Source organism: Hyperolius riggenbachi, chromosome 2, assembly GCF_040937935.1.
Source record: "Hyperolius riggenbachi isolate aHypRig1 chromosome 2, aHypRig1.pri, whole genome shotgun sequence".
Classification (NCBI taxonomy): Eukaryota; Metazoa; Chordata; class Amphibia; order Anura; family Hyperoliidae; genus Hyperolius; species Hyperolius riggenbachi.
In genome coordinates this window covers 83,461,351-83,481,720 of record NC_090647.1, presented here as the reverse complement: position 1 = coordinate 83,481,720, position 20,370 = coordinate 83,461,351, and the positions used below count along the sequence as shown (strand labels likewise).

Genomic DNA, 20,370 nt, shown 5'->3' with positions numbered 1-20,370 from the left:
CGGGAGATCCCATGGCGTCCATCTGGCTCTTCTCCCAGGGCCTGGTCAGAAATGGCTCCCAGCGACACTGGGCCCGAATGTCGCTCTCCTTCTTCCTGAAACGTCACGTCTGTCGTCATCATGCTGGCCGCTTCACATCATCACTGCGGCCGGCGTAACAGTACGGCGCATGCGCGATTAAACCACACATGCGGAGTACTGTGACGCCGGCCGCAGTGGTGACGACAGATGTGACGTTTCAGGGAGAGGAGCCCGACACTCCGGCCCAGTGTCGCCGGGAGCCACCGTGGAGCCATTTCTTGCCAGACCCTGGGAGCCAGATGGATGCCGTGGGACCTCCCGACCTACGGTGGGCGGCAGAAATCCCCAAGTGAGTACCAATTTCGTTTTTATTTAGAGCTCGGAGTCCCTTTAAAAGGAAATAAATATCGCAGCCCCCGTATTCTTCTCACTTCAATTGTACTTTTATTAAAGTTTTTCTTTTTTAAAATAAAAAAAAAAATGCAGTGTTCTTTGGATTGGGTGAAACCAAGCTAAGGAGGTTAAAGGGAACCAGAGAGGAACGAGGGGTAAAAAAGGGCAAAGATTTTATACATACCTGGGGCTTCTTCCAGCCCCATAAGCCTGAATCGCTCCCACGCCGCCGTCCTCAGCTTCCTGGATCCGCCGGTACCGGGCCCATCACTTCCGGCGGACGCGGCCAATTGTCCGCATCACAGGGGCTCCCTCCATACATGTACGCATGCGGCTGCGCAGTAAGCAGCCACATGCTTATCTGTATGGGGAGAGCACCCTGTGATGCGGAGAATTGGCCGCGTCCGCCGGCCGACTTGCGGCAATGACGGGACCCGGTGGCGGCGGATCCAGGCAGCGGAGGACGACGGCGTGGGAGCGATCCGTGCGTATGGGGCTGGAGGAAGCCCCAGGTATGTATAGTTCATCCTCTCGGGTTCCCTTTAAAGCAAACGTGTGACTTTAGGGGAGGGAAAAGACTAGATGATTTTTTTTTTTTACATAATTTTTATTTAAAGCAGATGACAGAGCTAATATCTATCCAGTATAAAGAAATAGGTATCCACACAGGGGTCCAGCACAAAAGTCATCACAAAACCACTAACCGTACAAAGGATGGAAAGCTTGACAAAAATATCAACATTATATAAAGGTGTGGAAAGACAGATAAAGTTAAACAATAATGTTGCTTAAAAAAACACCTCAAGGGTCAAACGTTGACCCGATCTATTAAGAACTACCATATGCTATACAGAACCTAAACAAAAGAAAGCATATGAAACAATCTAATAAATATTATCAAACAGTGACAAGAACAAAATGTGGTGGAGCCAGACATCATAGTATTCAGATTTTACGCTAAATAACCATTACATTGACAATGAGAAGGGGATTAGATCCTAGAAAGCTTGCATAATTTAACTCTATCAGTTGGCCATTAAAAGGTATTCTTTCTTACAAAATGTTGTTTTTTCTACCTATATAAATTGACCATGAGGGGGAGACGGGAAAAGAGGTAGAAACGAGTCAACAGGCAAGAATCCTCAAGCACTCATCAGAGGATTGGTAATCAATCCACATCGCCCAGATGGCATAATATTTATCATATCCATCTATGCTTTCTAATACTGTTTCCTCAATCAGCTGAATCTTGTTAAGCTTCATAAACCAGGCCTTCACAATGGGGATGACATAAGTGGACGTCCAATACAAGGGGATGAGGCTCTTGGGCTCATTAAACCTATGAGGGACTACTGAGCTCCTGTATCTTTTGGTTTTCGTAAGATGCATCGGTACACACCAAAGATTATCCTCGATTTTCTGACAAGACACTTGTCTAGAAATTTGAAGAACCTCCGACCAGAAGCCACTGAGCCTCGGGCATCCCCAAAATAAATGAAGAGTGCCTCTCTCTCCCCACACCCCCACTCTCCAACAGCTATCATCCCGTAGCCCATAGATCTGAGCCAGTTTCACAGGAGTTCTATACCAGTGGGTTAAATCCTATTTTGTTCTAATAGGTAACATATTCAAATTTAAAGGGGCACTATGGCGAAAAATTGTAAACATTTAAAATATGCGCAAACATAAACAAATACGTTTTTTTCCAGAGTAAAATGAGCCATAAATGACTTTTCTCCTATGTTGCTGTCACTTAGAGTAGGTAGTAGAAATCTGACAGAAGCGACAGGTTTTTGACTAGTCCATCTATTCATTGAGGGATTCTAAGGGATTTAATTATTTTTTAAAAGCACTTAGTGAATGGCAGTTGCTCCATCCAACTGCCAAAAAACTGTGTAGCGAGCAGGGAAGCTGGCCAGCATCATTGTTTAAATCCTTTTTAGGGAAGATCTTTTTAAAGAATAAAAGCCTTGCTGAGAATCTCCTATGAAAAGATGGACTAGTCCAAAACCTGTCACTTCTGTCAGATTTCTACTACTTACTGTAAGTGACAGCAACATAGGAGAAAAGTAATTTATCGTTCAATCCACTCTGGAAAAAACGTACTTCTTATTTGTCTATGTTTGCACATATTTTACATTTTACAATTTTTCACCATTTTGCCCCTTTAAGGAGGGTATACGGTTTTTTTTCATGACTGTATATTTTTCTGTCAGCATTATTGTACAGAAAGAAGATAGCAATTTTTTTTGCATTTCTATTTAATAAAAAAAATGGTTCAGCTTTAATCTGACTATTGAGTTTTTCTCCTTTTTTTAGGATGAAAGTAAAAAAGCTGCCTATGATTTTAGCTCTCCACTTAAAGAGATTCAAATACATGGATCAGCTTCATCGATATACAAAGCTTTCTTACAGAGTAGTCTTTCCCTTAGAACTTCGGCTGTTTAACACATCGGGAGATGCCACCAACCCAGACAGAATGTATGACCTGGTTGCTGTAGTGGTCCACTGTGGAAGGTAAGTGCCACCAGCAGAAGAACAAGGCTTCGCTTCATTGGGGATACTTTGGGCCATAATTAGAGCAGAAATGAGCTCCCCACCACCATAAAGCTCTGCAAGGGAAAGTTGGATACTTTGAACCATTTACAAATAATCACAGTTGATTTAATTGGCAGACATTTTTGGAATTGCTGGCGATTCCTAGAAAGCATAAATCACTGATGTAAGCACTTTAGTGGGTCCTAGGCCTTAGTGCTGGATGTAGTTAGGTTAGGTTGTGGCTTACGAACCAAGGTTGTGGTATGGTTCCAGATGTAGGGAGAGGGATTCCCCCATCCCCTCATGATTCACTGGGGATCCCATCCCCAACACCAGTTCATGAGACAATTTTAAGCATGAAAGGAAGAGATAAGCAGGATAAAAATTTACGGCAGTACTTAAAAATACCTAGACAAGCTATTGGCCACTAATGATCCAATCTTTTTCATCTTATCTTACCATTTATATGTAATATAAGGGACTGCCTAAATTATCCATTAAACGTATTCACTCAATTTACCCCTATACTACGTAGATTTGGTAAAATTGGATGAAAAAGATTGGATCATTAGTGGCCACCTTAAAGGATACCCAAAGTGACGTGACATGAGATAGACGTGTATGAACAATGCCTAGCACACACATAACTATGCTGTGTTCCTTTTTTTTTCTTTATCTGCTTCAAAGAGTTAAATATCAGGTATGTAAGTGGCTGACTCAGTCCTGACTCGGACAGGAAGTGACTACAGTGTGACCCTCCAGCTCTCAGATGCCATTTTCTGCTAGGAAATTCTTTTATAGTTGGAATTTCTTATCAGTGAGGGCACACTGTAGTCAGGACTGAGTCAGCTACTTACATACCTGATATTTAACTCTTTCAGGCTGAGAAAGAAAAAAAGGAACACAGCCTAGTTATTTGTGCGCTAGGCACTGTACATACCCATGTCTATCTCATCATGTCACATGTCTCTTCTGATATCCTTTAACCTCCTTGCCGGTTATCCCGAGCTCAGCTCGGGGTAACCTGCACAGGACGATTTCTCAGTCCCTGCTGGGCCGATTTGCATAATTTTTTTTTTTTTACCTACACGCAGCTAGCACTTTGCTAGTTGCGTGTGGTACGCGATCGCCGCCGCGCCGAGGGGTCAGTAAATGAAAATGTATTGGAGGGTCAGCCCCACAGCCAGGTTAACCCCCTTTTTACTAAAGGAAATTTGCTAAGGCACGTAGTTGATGATGACATGCATATGACTTGGGCACAGGATACAGCCAGTATATGGCTTATCCTGCTGCTGCACAAGTCCCAGCAGCGTTAATTACTATTTCCCCTCCAGGTCCATGTGGATGGTAGGGAATGATGTAATTCGACTTCCAGCTATTGCTGGAGGCTGAATTACAGTGTTTAAAAGTAACTTCAGCTCCGTCCTCTGACGGCGCCGAAGTTACTCACTGTGCACCGCTATAGCCATAATTCCTATTAGGACTATGGTGGCGCCGGCTGCTCCCAAATCTCCTGCGCTGTTATTACGCTTGCATGCATATGCGCTCCATTATGGGTAACCTTTCTCTGAGTAACAGTTTTATTATTGTTTCTGGCCAGTGGATCATTGATGTATCTTCTGTTTTCTCCTCTTCATGCAGCGGTCCTAACAGGGGACATTATATTGCAATAGTGAAGAGTCATGATTTTTGGCTGTTGTTTGATGATGACATTGTAGAGGTAAGTTCTTGTGTAATAAACTACAGTTCTATTATAAAATCTTGGCATAAATTATACTTTTGTTTTTGTTCAAAGGGTACATTTATTGATATGCAAGTAGTGCTGAGTTGATGCACATTTGATGGTAACTTTGCACAAATCTATGCTGCTCAAAAATGGACTAGTTTGTTTTCCAGCTGCATACATTTGTGTAAAATTGGCATAAAATTTGCATAATCTCCAAATTAGCGATTTTTGTTTTTGTTTTTTTTGTTGTTTTTTTTAGCGCGGTGTGAGGCCCCTTTCACACTGGGATGTTTTTATTGCGTTGTGTTACCCATTTTTACCACAGGGTAATGCTACAACAATGAAAGTGTATGGGACATTTCATACCTGACACCATGCTCCGAAAGTATCGCTTCTGACGCCAAAACATCGGTGCTTTACCTTTCAACATCCGCGATGACTGGAAGATAGCACCACAGATATTTTAATCTTTCGCGTTGCGGTGCACATGCATGGAAGTGTATTTTTCCAATGCAATTCATATTTCGGCCACCGGAAGTGAGCGCTAGAGAGCCTCACGTATAGTTTGGCTTGCTGCCAAAATGGCAGTTATTCCAAGTTTCAGCAATTACGGTAGTTAAAGGACCACTATTGCGAAATTTCAAAAAAAAAAAAGAAAGAGATTAGTTCTGGAAAGAATGCTTGTAGAAGGGATAGTGAAGGGTTAAGGATTAGTTAAAAAATATATCACCCTGCTGTTTTCACCTTCACGGCAGCATGAATCTGACAGCTCTTTCCAAGGACAGCTCCTATCTGCCTGGTTAAGATCACATGAAGAGACAGTTTTACTGCTTTAAATGCAATTAGCAGCCAGCAGTACAGTCTAATTAGCCAGGCAGATAGGAGCTGTCCTGTTGGAAGAGCTGTCACATTCATGCTGCGGTCTATGTGTAAACAGCAGGATGATTTTTTTTTAACTAATCCTTCACTGTCCCTTCTACTAGCATTCTTTCCAGAATAATTTTTTTTTGTTTTGTTTTATTTTTTAGAAATTTCGCGATAGTGGTCCCTTAAAGGGAACCTAAACTGAGAAGGATATGGATTTTTCCTTTTAAAATAATACCAGTTGCCTGAATCCCCTGCTGATCCTGTGTCTTTAATACTTTTAGCCACAGCCCCTGAACAAGCATGCAGATCAGGTGCTCTGACTGAAGTCAGACTGGATTAGCTGCATGCTTGTTTCAGGGTGTGATTCAGCCACTATTGCAGCCACAGAGATCAGCTGGACTGCCAGGCAACTGGTATTGTTTAACAGGAAACATCCATATCACTCTCAGTTAAGGTTCCCTTTAAGGCTGGTTTCACACCACCAACCAGTGTTATAGTTGCGGTGTGATCGCACGGCTAAAAATAGGCTTTGGAGATCCGTGCGTTAATGTACCTTTAGTTTCCAATGGTTTTGCTAAATGTTATGTGAGATGGGGATTACTCAGTGGTGTAATGATACCACATTACTTTATTGGCTGAAGTTACTGGCTGTTTAAGCATGTGGTGGGATGGGAGACTGGTGCAGAGTGGGATGGGGCTGCATATAAACGTTTTATATCATCTGCTGGTTGATGTAATGATGTGACGCAGACTGGTATGATGAATATGGGGTATTAATATGTTGCATTAAGTGTGTACAGGCTTGAATGGTTGTGGTGATTGAAGCAGAGGCTGTAGTGACACAGGACAAACAGTCCAGCTGGAGTCATTTATGTATGAAGGCAGCATGGCCTGGGGTGTAGAGGTGTGTGTGTGTGTGTGTGTGTGTGTGTGTGTGTGTGTGTGTGTGTGTGTGTGTGTGTGTGTGTGTGTGTGTGTAGGGAGGGGAACAGCTTGGGCTAAGGAATGGGGGACAGCTGGGAATGAGGTGCCAGGGCGGCACAACAGTGGATGAGGCATGGAGGGGCACCACAAGCTGGGGATGAGGTGTGGGGACAGGGGCAGCTTTGGCAGAGGCATGTGGGTGAGGGGCAGCGGGGGCTGGGGGATAAGGTGATTGGTTGGAACAGCAGTGAATGAGGCATGGAGGGCACCATATGCTGAGGATGAGGCATGGGAGGGGGCAGCTTAGGCTTGAAGCATGGGGGGGGGGGGGGGGGGGCAGTGTGGGCTGGGGATAAGGTGTCGCGGAAGCGCAGCCGTGGATGAGGCAAGTAGGGCACCACACTAAGGTGTGGTGGGTAGCTGGGGATGAGGTGTGAGGGGCGGAGTGGCAGTGGAGGAGATGTGGGAGGGGGGTTTGCATAAGGGCTGGGGACAAGGTGTTATGAAGTAGAATTTGAGATCGTTCGTGGAGAAATGCATGCTAATAAAATGCAATAACCTGCTAACTTGCAGGAAATAAAATGTTTGGTTAATTTTAATAGCTTTCATTATACCACCCCCCCCCCCCCCCCCTTCAATCTCTTAATCAACTATGTTTGCAAAATATCCTCACAGTTCTGCTTTTATCTGTCTGTGCAGAAAATCGATGCACAAGCTATTGAGGAATTCTACGGGTTGACGTCGGACATCTCAAAGAACTCTGAATCTGGATATATTTTGTTTTACCAGTCTCGGGACTGATCGAGAACTGTCACAGAGACTTACATCCTGCCTCATTTCTTCTCTGGAGCAAGGAGAAAGCACTGATCCATATATATCTATAAACAACTCTGTGTATATAGGTATATAAAGAAAAACTACAGAGCGGGGAGAAAATTTGAAAACAAAAAAATATATATATTATAAAAAAAAAACAACAGAATGGGGAGCTCAGGGGGGCATTAGCGCAGTTTGCACACACCGAAGCAAAGAACACGGATCACGGAGACAAAGAGGCTCATATCATGAAAATTGATTTATTCGCTCTCAGGTATCACGCTCACCATTACAGTCCCATCACTACTATAACCACAGCGAACATGGAACAGAGACGCTCATTCCTATTGGCTGATCTCGTGTGGTCGATTTATTGCTGTTCTAATCGTCTTTTAGCTAGCTATTGCAGCCACTCTTGGAGTACCTTGGCTTTGAAGGACAGAAGCCTGTTCTGATGTATATTTCACACTGACCACTCTCTCTACAGCAAGCAAACCCGGAAGAAGATTTAAAAACACGTTCAGAATTCTACAAACCGAAGTCGCTGTAAAAATACTAAAGTAAAGAGATATATATATATATATATATTTATATATTTGCGCCCAGCAACCGCAATTGCCTTTCTTGGAGAGGACAGGAAGACGTCATTAAAGCTTTTAGTCTGCCGGATGCCTGGAGATGCGTACGGTCACAAATGATGATTGAGGACAATATATAGCTCGTTAACCCCCCTGTTATTTTGGGGAGATGTTAGTTTAATTGTTAAAAATTTCTAATTTCTGCTGTTGTAGCACCTGGTAACAAATTTCTATTGGGTATGTAATCTTTCTTTTCTTTTATTTTTTTTCTTCACTTTTTTGTTTCTCTTCTCCACTCCCCTGGAAGTCCGCTAAGTAAAAATTGTGGAAGTGATGAGGCAAAGCAACAATGCTGCTTCTCTGAAAAATTGTTTTAGACAAAAGGGGTGAATTGCAAAGGCTGATGCAGAGTCAGAGGCTGTATGCAGCGCTTGTTCGACAGATTTATTTTCCTTTGCTACAAGACCTGCATGTGTGTTCTTGTACACCATATGCAACATTCCTGCAATAACTTTATCATGGCTCGTGCAATACTTTACCCGCTTCCTTCAGATGCACAGCTTACGCCTGTCCCAGGTCATAATTACAGCTTGAGCAGTGCTACTGACTCCTACACAGGAAGTTCGTGTAGGTTTACTTCAACGAATCATTGAGTGCTTCTACTCTGCGCCTGATTCTTTAAGTCTCCCCCCCCATGAATAAGCTTCCAAAGCATTTTTTTCAGCAAGTGCTTGGAGCTCTCCTAAAGAGAGGAAAATAAGACAGATGTCAGATAATATATATAAGTTGTGGAGCTCCAAGTGACAATCTAGAATCTGTAAGATGTTTGTTAAACTTGATGGGAGCAATATGGTGTGTCGAGAAATCCTATATACTGGTATATGGGAGGTTCTGGGTGGATATTCTGCCCATTTTGTGAAAGACAGTGGAAAATCTTAACACTGGGCCCATACCTCGGCAAATCTTTCCACCGATACAGCAGATTTATTTTTATTTGAGATTTCTCCAAATAATGGCTTCGCATTGGTTGTAACATACTGTGAATTTTTCTGGTGACTGGAAGCGACAGGCAAACCATTGTTACCTGTTCTTAAAGGATACCCAAAGGTGACGTGGCATGAGATAGACGTGGGTATGTACAGTGCCTAGCACACAAATAACTATGCTGTGTTCCTTTTTTTTCTTTCTATGCCTGAAAGCGTTAAATATCAGGTATGTAAGTGGCTGACTCAGTCCTGACTGAAGTGGCTACAGTGTGACCCGCACTGATAAGAAATTCCAACTATAAAACACTTTCCTAGCAGAAAATAGCTTCTGAGAGCAGGAAAGCGATAAAAAGGGTCAATAGTTCATACATTTTAGCTCTGGCATACTTCAATGAACAAAAACAATAAAACCGTTAAAACTTAAAAAGTAGATTTAAACATAAAATAAAACTGTTGAATATCTTAAGTCATTAATTTTAGGAGAAGGAAGATGGATACAATAGTTTATTTTATTTGTTTATTTTTGCCTCGGGTGTCCTTTAAACAATTGGACGTGGCGGTAAATATCGCATGACCTGTTGTGCTATGTGAATGGGCTAATGAGCAATTAATATGATGTGGCAACTGCATGAAATGCTGGGAACAAGAGATCAGATAGGAGAGCCATCACACACAATTGTAGGGTGACTTGTAACTCCCTTCCAATCAATTACTATTTGGAATGCTTGAGAAGATCGGCCAGTGATCTGCATTTCACACTTACAGGCAAAACATGAAAGATCTAAATATCGTGCAAAAGTGTATATAGTATTTCAACCCTTTATTTATCATGTTGAGGATTAGGGCTTACAGCGTATGAAACTCCAAAATCTCAGACCATTAGAATATTGTGAAGAGATTCCACATTCTAGGCTCAGTGTCACTCTAATCAGCTAATTTATCCAAAACACCTGCAACGGGTTCCTTTTTCATATATTAGTTGCTCCTTTTAAAGTGGATCCGAGATAAACCTTTTACTTCTTACATAATTGTGTTCCTTTCATATAGTTTATAGGACATTAGTCAAGCCAAATACTTTTTTGTTTTCGTTTTAATACTCTAATTCCTTATAAACTAAACAAGCCTCGCCCACAGCTTTTCAGAGTGCCTTGGCATTTTCAGACAGTAGCAAGGGCTTATGGGAGCTGGGCAGGAGAAGGGGAGGTGTTACTAGCCAGAGTTTTTTCTGAGGCAGAGGGGAGGAGGATAGGAGACTGAATTTACACACAGGCAAGCTGATAGCATCTTAGCCTGTGACAATGTGACAAACAGAACAGGGCTGCCCTCATTGTATCACAGGAATAAATAATCATAAACTTTTTAAACTTTTGCAGCTAGATATGCTGTGTAAACTATCTAAACTTTAGATAAGATATATATATATAGACAAGTTACTTGTTATAGTTGGTTTTTCATCTCGGATACGCTTTAAGTTGAAATACTGAAATAAGTGGACTTGCACGATATTCTACATTTTTTTTTTTGAGTTTACCTGTATGGCCGGTCTGATTAAGCATTGCGCAGATGCGTGATGATTCACTCTCCGGTTTGTAAATCAGATTGGCGAGTCATCCAGCCTGCAGCATGCTGTGAGAATTCTGACTCTGGCAACGACGACTCATGGTTAGCCAAACCCTGAAGCCACCAGAGTCTGCAGGTCAGCCCATTCATGCTTTCTTTCATAAAAACAAGGAACACCAAGAGCCCCAATAGTGTAATATGTACTGGTAAATGGTTACTAGATAGAGTAAATATTAATACTCACAAACCAGGGTTACCATTAGGCAACCACTGTAAAGGCAGGTGGGGAGATTTTCCTGACCCCACTCGGGAATAAGAAGTCGCTCTCTGCAGATGAGAAAAAGGGGGTTCAACCCTCCACCCAGGGTGGACTCAATATTATGCAGGAGAACAGAGGCGCCAGAAGGATAAAAGGAAGCTAAATGAGCTTAAAAACCAAATTCTTGGTAAATAGAGGAGGTAGTGGTGGACTTACCTCCTCCAAGTAGACACACAACGACTGTAGTAAACACAGTCAATATATTTTATTTATGAACTCCAAATATGCAACGCGTTTCGCAGGTTTGATCCCGCTTCATCAGGCAATAACAACGGAGCAATAGCATATGTGGTCAGTAGAAGAGCCAGGCACCTGGCTCTTCTACTGACCACATATGCTATTGCTCCGTTGTTATTGCCTGATGAAGCGGGATCAAACCTGCGAAACGCGTTGCATATTTGGAGTTCATAAATAAAATATATTGACTGTTTACTACAGTCGTTGTGTGTCTACTTGGAGGAGGTAAGTCCACCACTACCTCTATTTACCAAGAATTTGGTTTTTAAGCTCATTTAGCTTCCTTTTATCCTTTTGGCGCCTCTGTTCTCCTGCATAATGCTTTCTTTCATGAACACAGTTTCCTCCTCCGTTTTGTATACATACAGCTTACTAATTGCTTCTTAACCTGCTGAGCGGTCTGGACGAGCTCAGCTCGTCCAACACCGCCAGAGGCTGCCGCTCAGGCCCTGCTGGGCCGATTTTTGTCAAATAAAAAGCAGCACACGCAGCCGGCACTTTGCCAGCCGCGTGTGCTGCCTGATCGCCGCCGCTCTGCGGCGATTCGCCGCGAGCAGCGGCGAAAGAGGGCCCCCCTAGCCGCCTGAGCCCTGCGCAGCCGGAACAAAAAGTTCCGGCCAGCGCTAAGGGCTGGATCGGAGGCGGCTGACGTCAGGACGTCGGCTGACGTCGATGACGTCACTCCGCTCGTCGCTATGGCGACGATATAAGCAAAACAAGGAAGGCCGCTCATTGCGGCCTTCCTTGTTTATTCTGGGCGCCGGAGGCGATCGGAAGATCGCCTCCGGAGCGCCCTCTAGTGGGCTTTCATGCAGCCAACTTTCAGTTGGCTGCATGAAATAGTTTTTTTTTTATTTAAAAAAAACCCTCCCGCAGCCACCCTGGCGATTTAATCAGAACGCCAGGGTGGTTAAACACTTGCACAAGAAAAGTGGAATTAGCTTTCCAGGGTAGGGCAGCAGTCTTGAAGGATCCTGTATGAAAGGACATGCCAGGTGAAACAGGAGATGCTTCTCCCAGTGTGTAGCAAGGCCAATGCATTTCTTAGGAGCCTTTCTCAGGGCCTGTTAAGCCCAGTGCATCAGTTCCCACTTCTGGCAGTGCTTAGAGTGAGCCTCAAGTGAGTTTTCATTTAAAAAAAAAAAAAAAAAAAACCCAAGGAGGGGTGAAGGTTCCGGTTCCTATAGAGCCTACCCGTTTCTCTTCTGGTCCCCTCGTTCCATTGCTGTAACCCTCCCTTAGAAGGCTTTGGCCGATGGGTCGAAGGCTTCCCTCTTCTGCCACGGGAGGCTTCGTAAGTCTTCAAGAGCACTCGGGCTCCTGAAGACTAAAGGTGGCACACCATGCACTTAAAATATCCAATTTTTCTCCAATTCGATAATTACCATCAGTTCTCCCCCAAAAAAACAAACTTTTCTTTGTTTTCGATCAATAAATCTGATCGGATTTCACGCTTTTTTTTCGATTTTTTGTTTTTTTTTGTTTTTTTGGAGATTGGACATGTTGGAAATTTCAGAATTGTATGGTGTGTGTTGGATTGTCAATTACTTGATGTACAGTTCCAACCAATTTTTTTCTCAATTTTCAATTATTTTATTCATGATTGGTTAAAAAAAATGAAAATAGGTGTGTGGTACATTGGTTAGATTTTTGAATACTTACAATCAGTCAGAAGAATTGATTGCTATTCTTGAATTGAACGGATATTTAAAAAATTGTATGGTGTGTGGCCACCTTAAGCCTCCCGCAGTGGGAGATTTGAACTGGGGAGCCAGCCTTGGAACTAGTGGACCGTGAGAGGAACAGCAAGGCTCCATCGGACCTGGAGCCCTTCCCCCTCCTTAGGTAAGTATATTCTTTTATTTTAAAAACACTTTAAGTTTGCTTTAACCTCTGTAACGGTAATCCCGAGTCAGGCTCTGGACGGAAAGCCACAGAACAGGCTGGTAATGCCGTGCCTGAATGAATTATATGCAGGAGCTGCTGCAGACCTCTCTGTAGTATGTTTTTCTTCTTGTTTTTAGGGTCTAAAAGCTTGTGAAAAAATGTTACGGCTTTTAGACCTTAAATCTGGAAATAATCACCAGGGAGGTTAAAAGGTATTAATATTCCACTTTAATACCTTCATGGACTATGCCTAAAGTCCAGGCTGAACAAGAGATATTCACATTGGTTAATTTTAATTACCATCCCAGTGACATCGTCTCTGGGTGTTAATGTTTTCTGTTCTTTTGAGACTGCAGCGAGTGGAAACTGTCTCTTGTGTGTCAGGAAGTTAGACACAGATTTCCCATAAAACCTCTAGGAGGCACTTGCTGTTTGCTTGCCCTTTCAGCAAATACAAGATGGCTACAGCCACAACTTCAAAGTTCTCTGCATTAATGAAGCCCTGCTCTTGCATCGGTGGAAATATTAGCCTACTTACGGCTGGCAATGCTGTTAAGTTTACAACCGTTCTGCATGGAAGGTGGGATGAATGTTTCATTCGTCATTTAGAAAGGCTCCAACGTAATGTGTTGATTGCTGGACTCCCCCGGTGGAGACGAATGCTGGCGAGGTTCCTGCAGTGTATGAGTGTTCCTGCTTTGTCACCCCTGTACCAGGGAATGAGGCAGGCTGCAGCATATGGAGAATCCCATCAGGAACCTCCTGACTTCCAGACGCCCTTATACAGCGCATGTATCCTATTCCAAAAATTGTTTCTTTATTACAGATCTGAAGAAAATACCCAGATTTTATTTTCCTTTTAGATGAGATGTTCTAGTAATGAGGATGACTGCACCACATAGGTTCCAGAGTTCTAACATTTTCATGTTGTTGTTTTTTTTTTCTTTTTTGTGATTGTAAATCTGTTAATTCATGATTATTGTGTTATTGTCTGACCGTGTCTGAATGTAACTTGCCTGAAACGTGGATGAATGTGTACCGATCAAGCTTTGATACCCCGCTTACCATTAATTTCTGTTATAGTGTGATTTTACTTTAAGGGTATAGTTCTACTTGGCTTGAATGGAGGGGGCGGAGACAGTTCCCATGGTGTAACATTCCCATCCTCCTCGGTCTGCTGGTCTATGGTTGGTCGACCTGCACGTCGGTAGCAGCGATACTCAGGAGGATCTCTGCTAATGTTTCATTTATCTTTATAATATCCATTTAAAGATACCCAATGGTGGATCTTTGTAATAAAAAAAAACCTAGTTCTCTCAGACTCATTCAACAGTAGTGTTTTTATGAATGGACAAAAAGCTGTTTGTTCCCCTTTTAAAAAAAGAAAACTTTTTTTTTTTTTAAGCAAAGACAAAATTGCAGTGAAAGTGTGCAGCTCAACTCAACTTGCTCCATTGTCATCACTTCTTCCTGGCTCCTTTCTGATGACTCATGCTGTCTATTCCAGCAGAATGGACAGCATGAGTCATCAGAAGGGTGGGGCAAGGGGTGGGATACAGCAGCTGTCGCCGGGATACACTGAACTACATTAGAAATTCACTACTCAAATAAAGTGGCTGTGTAGAGGGAAATGGTTATTACCAGGATAAGAAGCAGCATCTGTCTATTCATTTAAATGCTCTCTTTTTTTTTTTTTTTAGATATACGGTAACTGTTGGTTGATTATGAGTGGACACCCTATTTAGGCCAATTAATGTTCTAGCCAGATCAGCTTAAACAGATTTCACATAGTTTCCGCACCATTTTTTTTTTTTTAAATCCTTGTTTATATGAAAATATTATAGCCAAGTTGAAATAAGGCCATTTAATACATTTCCAGAGGTTTAATTTAATTGTACTCATGATCATTTGCGGCAAGACTGAGCAGGACTTGTAAATTAGCACTGGGCAAGACTGCAGTTGTATTTCCTAATGACCAGTGGTAATCCTATTTACAAGCACTGAGTGATTAATAAGAGTGTAAATATTAAAACCGGATTCCATGCTGACTACTAAGGGTGCAGCAACAGTACATACCTGTGAACTGCCTGCCAAGAGGGTGTGCAGCTGTGTTCAGTTCTCAGATAGTACTTCCATGTGTGCAGGGAGCAACGCACATATGTTCCTACTGGGCAGAGGGCAGATGCGTGCTATCATTGTTTTATGCACTTATATTCAGTTGATTTTGTGTGGTGTATTCTTCCGCTTCACCGCAAAGGCAGTTTGGTCTGGGAATTGGAATACTGGCCGAAAGCATTACAAATCTTTAAACGGCTACCACAGTTCACAGATGCAAACGTCAATTTGGTCTTTTAAAAATTCAGTGGTTTTCTTAGAGAACCCGAGGTGGGGTTCTGTCAATGCTATCCGCATACAGAGGCTGGGTCTGCCTATACAGCTCAGCCTCTGTTGCTATCCAGATCCCCCCTAAGTTTCCCCTGCGCTCTATTTGCCCCCATAAATCACAGCCGCGCTTTGCGGGCTGTTTATCTATGTACTGTCAGTATCGGCGCTCCCCCGCCCTCCTGCATAGCTCCGATCCCCGCCCGCAACCCTTCCCTCCAATCAGCGGAGAGGGAAGGGATGCGGGCGGGGACCGGAGCTATGCAGGAGGCGGGGGGAGCGCCGAGACTGACAGTACATAGATAAACACAGCCCGCAGCGACACACTGTGTGTCGACAGCGCAGCTGTGATTTATGGGGGATAGCAGAGCGCAGGGGGGGGGGGGGTCACTTAGGGGGGGATCTGGATAGCAACCGCGGCTGGGCAGTATAGGCAGACCCAGCCTCTGTATGCTGATGGCATTGTCAGAACCCCACCTCGGGTTCTCTTTTTAAGCAAGAACTGTGGTCATTTTTCGTTTGTAATAGGAATGTATAGTTATTTAGTTTTCAATTACCGTTTTTGATTTGAATTAAACATATTTTTAAAGCCCCTCTCCTCTATTCTCAAGTGGGGGGGGGGGGGAGAATCTCATTTTGAATGATGAGCTATTGGGTGGATTAGATCATGGGGAGGGGTTTGAAGGTTCCATTAGTAGGCTTTCCCAACACTAAGCTTGCTATCCATTGGCCCCAACACTGCAGCAAGGAATGAGGAGGGGCCAATAGAATTCTAGGCCAAAAAGGGGCTTTAAAATATATTTACATTGGGTAATTATGAAATATTTCAATTAGAATTTGATACAATACTTATTGGCGTGACAATGGAACGTTTTAAGATTTTGTTGTATTTGTGTAGTAAAAATGAGTCCATAGCAAAGGATGGGACTTAATCATGAGCAGCTGCGTCTGGGCAATTCTGTAATGTTAGGGATTTGCTTGGCACAGCAAAAGGTGGAGCTCCAAGCAAACTTTGAACTTTCCTTTTATAAGATTTTATATTTTATGGATAAAACAAAACCATCTATTTTTAGAATTAAACTTAATAAAAAAGACAAAAATAAACTCTACATTTCCTTTATGCTAATCTTATTCCATCAGTTTGTTCTCATTGTATTGGTAAGTACAATATTAAAGGGGCACTATAGTGAAACCTACTATTCTGATTACCTTGCTAACTTGTAGGTACTAGGGACTACATTCGTTTTCAAACAGAGCTATTTCAAAGCGTCCTGGAAGTGCTAATTTACATCATGTGACAGCATCTCTCGTCAGTAACTAGTAGTGATGGGAAGTTCAAAAGTTTTCAATGAACTGGTTCATTAACAAGATCCGGGTCATGAACGATTCATTTGAATAAATTCACTGGGGGGGGGGGGGGGTGGCTAGCTAGCCGTAACTCTTTGCTAGTCACTCCAACCACTCTTTTCTGCAATGTGATAGCAGTGCTGCTGTAAGATAATGAGCGGAAGGGGGGGGGGGGGGGTAATTAGTCAGGTAACCTTTAAGGTGGCCATACACTGGTCGATTGCCATTAGATCGACCAACAGATAGATCCCTCTCTGATTGAATCTGATCAGAGAGGGATCTAATCGCTTCCCATACACTACAAACAGATTGTGATTATATTTCAACTTGAAATCGATTCACAACCTGTGGAACTACCGCCTGCTCGCCGCCCCTGCTCCCCTGGCCAGCCGCAATACATTACCTGTCCGCCAGCAATGGCTCCCCGGGTCTATCGGCGGGAAATCGTGTTAGTGTATTGGCACCTTTAGATTTATCTATCAGATCAGTACAGTAGTGCAGTGTAGGTTCATTATTTTATTAAATTAATTCACAATTCTGTGATGGATGCAAAATCGGTGTTTGTGTTCACTTTCTAAATGCACCTCAGCCTGTTCTGTGAACTGCACTGTCACTACTTGTACTGCAGATCCGTTCAAAAAGTACCTTCTTTGAATCATTGAGCCAAGGAACTGTTCAAAACTGATCAGTTACTACTCAGTCAGGAGCGGCTGCTGTAATCTTATCCCTGAGTGAGCTGGGAGGAGTTCCTTCTCTCACTCACTCCTTACAGCTCAGCAGCTGCAGTTCCTGTTTCATCCACTGAACTGAATCGTTCAGTGTGATGAATCGTATCACTCGATTCACAAGGAAGAACAAGTTCAAATGAACCAATCGTTCATGAACTGGACAACACTAGTAACCACCCTTGCCGACGTGGTAGTCCCCTCCCCACTTGGTTTGCTCTAACTGCCCACCTCTTCCTCTGTCTCTTTCTCTCTCACACACACACACACATACCGCTGAAATCATTCCTGCACACAAGGATGTGAAAGAGTGTTGGTCTGTGTAATTGCTGTTTAAATCCAGAGAGATATATAAATAATCAATAATTAGGCTACTAAATTAAAAAGCCCAGGAATTGAACTCACAGCCTCCTGTATCAAAGGCAGATTATTTACCTCTATACTATGACCTCTGCCGTGATGGCTGAAAATAAATAGTTTTACTTCTTATTTTTTAGCCCATTTCAGCACATGTAGTTCTGAATAAAACTATTTCCAGCAACCATGGCATAGAGGTAAATTCAGTAGTCAAAGTAGTCAGTTGTGCCGAATGAATAAATGCAAATCATGGATTAATGTTGCTGTTACTCTTTTGTTTTGTTTGGACTTTACTAATGCTGTCCATATAAAATTCACTCATTACATCTGAGCACAAACTTCTTTTGTCGACCATCTATCTGGACACAGTAAAAAGTTTAGGTCAGGAGTAGAACATCTTTTGGTGACTGAGATTTCCTCATCTCCTGTCTAAGCGACTGACTCACCAGGAACAGGAAGTGAGAGGGAATATGTTGAGGTAGTAACATGAAAGTTCGTAAGCTTTCTCCATTGTATCCAAAACTAAATGAACAAAAAAAGCTTTAATTACTCTTTTTAATTAAACTAACCATACTACACTTCCAGTTAACCACCCTGGCGTTCTATTAAGATCGCCAGGGCAGCTGCATGAGGGTTTTTTTTAAATAAAAAAAAAAATATTTCATGCAGCCAACTGAAAGTTGGCTGCATGAAAGCCCACTAGATGGCGCTCCGGAGGCGTTCTTCTGATCGCCTCCGGCGCCCGGAATAAACAAGGAAGGCCGCAATGAGCGGCCTTCCTTGTTTTGCTTAGATCGTCGCCATAGCGACGAGCGGAGTGACGTCATGGACGTCAGCCGACGTCCTGACGTCTGCCGCCTCCGATCCAGCCCTTAGCGCTGGCCGGAACTATTTGTTCCGGCTGCGCAGGGCTCAGGCGGCTGGGGGGACCCTCTTTCGCCGCTGCTCGCGGCGGATCGCCGCAGAGCGGCGGCGATCGGGCAGCACACGCGGCTGGCAAAGTGCCGGCTGCGTGTGCTGCTCTTTATTTCATGTAAATCGGCCCAGCAGGGCCTGAGCGGCACCCTCTGGCGGTAATGGACGAGCTGAGCTCGTCCATACCGCTAAGGTGGTTAATGAATCTCCCTTCCTCCAGATCATGCTTAAAGAGAGTCTGAAGCGAGAATAAATCTCGCTTCAGACCTCATAAATAGCAGGGGCACGTGTGCCCCTGCTAAAACGCCGCTATAGCGCGGCTTAACGGGGGTCCCTTCACCCCTAAATCCCCCTCGGTGCAGCGGGGGAGCGCTTCCTGGTTGGGGCAGGGCTAACCGCCGCAGCCCTGCCCCACGCGCGTCTGTCAGCGCGTATCTCCGCCTCTCCCCCGCCCCTCTCAGTCTTCCTTCACTGAGAGGGGCGGGGGAGAGGCGGCGATGCGCCGCTGACAGACGCGACTGGAGGCAGGGCTGCAGCCGTTAGCCCTGCCTCCAGGAAGCAATAAATCTGCGACCTTTCTACGACACTCTTTTGCGGGGGGTGGGTTGGGGGTGAAGGGACCCCCGTTTAGCCGCGGGATAGCGGCGTTTTAGCAGGGGCACACGTGCCCCTGCTATTTATGAGCTCTGAAGCGAGATTTATTCTCGCTTCAGAGTCTCTTTAAACTGAGAATTCCAAAGTAAAATAAATCTAAAGTTCTCCCTCTGGTAATTGTTCCCCTTTCTATGAGTGGGAGTTGAAGAGCATTTTTCAAGGCTGACGTCAAAAACATTGTAGCCAAACAGTTCTGAGAGAAAACTTGTACTGACATTAAAACCTCTAAGATTTTTATGTGACATCAGACAATACTAGGTGCTTTTACGTGTTTGTCAGTTGTCATGACACTCCACTGGAGACCATCAGGTGACTTTATAAAAAGTCACGCCCTCTCGTTCTCATGTTATGCCTGGGACACACGATGAGATTTTCTGGCAGATTTACTGCCAAATCGATTATTTCCAGTGTGTCCGATCTGGCAGTAAATGTACCAGAAAATCTCATTGTGTATACCTAGCGTTACAGGTGTGTGCTTTGGGGGGGGGGGGGGGGTAAGCTTACACAGCAGCCATCTTCTTTAACCTGTCCCACGCTGTGGTCACGTGACTACAAACACTTCCTCCTTCCGGGTTGAGGCTTGGGACGCGCTGTGGGAGAGGATAAAGAAGGGTGCTGGGTAAGTTTAACCAAGAGTCATCAGAATGGAGGGGTGAGCAGTAATCGTGTGGGAGAGCAGACAGGCTTGAGTGACCAGCAGGAGTGTTTCATATTGCTGGGTAGCACAGAAAAGTACTCATGGTAAGAAACTGCATCTGTGCTTTTACTAAACATGGTTTCTGGATTAGTTTGGATGAATTCAATATAGGGTCATCTTCACCAGTGTGTTTTCCAGGCATGTAGCATTGTTTTGTGGAATATGGGTGTGGGAGTAGCTATGATAGGAGTTTTTTTTTTTTTTTTAAATACGTTTTTTTTTTATTGATGTTTTCAATTAACACATACCAAGTTTTAACAGTCAATACAGAACAACCCCCCCCCCCCCCCCTTTTCTCTCTCAGTCCCTCCTGCATGAGATGGCAATGAAAGTAGTTTAGAACTTAATTAATACTAGATTTATGGTGATTGGTAATCCACACCATGTTTTTTAAGGTGTTCCAGCCAGGGAACCCACATCCTATCAAATTTGAGAGGACAA

The 20,370-nt window shown here is 43.5% G+C and overlaps 2 protein-coding genes across 2 annotated transcripts in view; one reads left to right on the top strand and one right to left on the bottom strand.

Moving 5' to 3' along the window:
- Window positions 1-10,812, top strand: part of USP12 (ubiquitin specific peptidase 12) — a 118,513-nt gene extending 107,701 nt beyond the window's left edge. Inside the window, exons 7-9 of the mRNA XM_068266992.1 lie at window positions 2,734-2,931; window positions 4,594-4,672; window positions 7,169-10,812. Coding sequence (XP_068123093.1) covers window positions 2,734-2,931; window positions 4,594-4,672; window positions 7,169-7,270 — 379 coding nt within the window. The 3' untranslated portion in view covers window positions 7,271-10,812. The remainder of the gene's footprint in view (window positions 1-2,733; window positions 2,932-4,593; window positions 4,673-7,168) is intronic.
- RPL21 (ribosomal protein L21) overlaps window positions 1-20,370 on the bottom strand; it is a 500,216-nt gene that overhangs the window by 188,849 nt on the left and 290,997 nt on the right. The gene's annotated exons all lie outside the window — the stretch shown is intronic.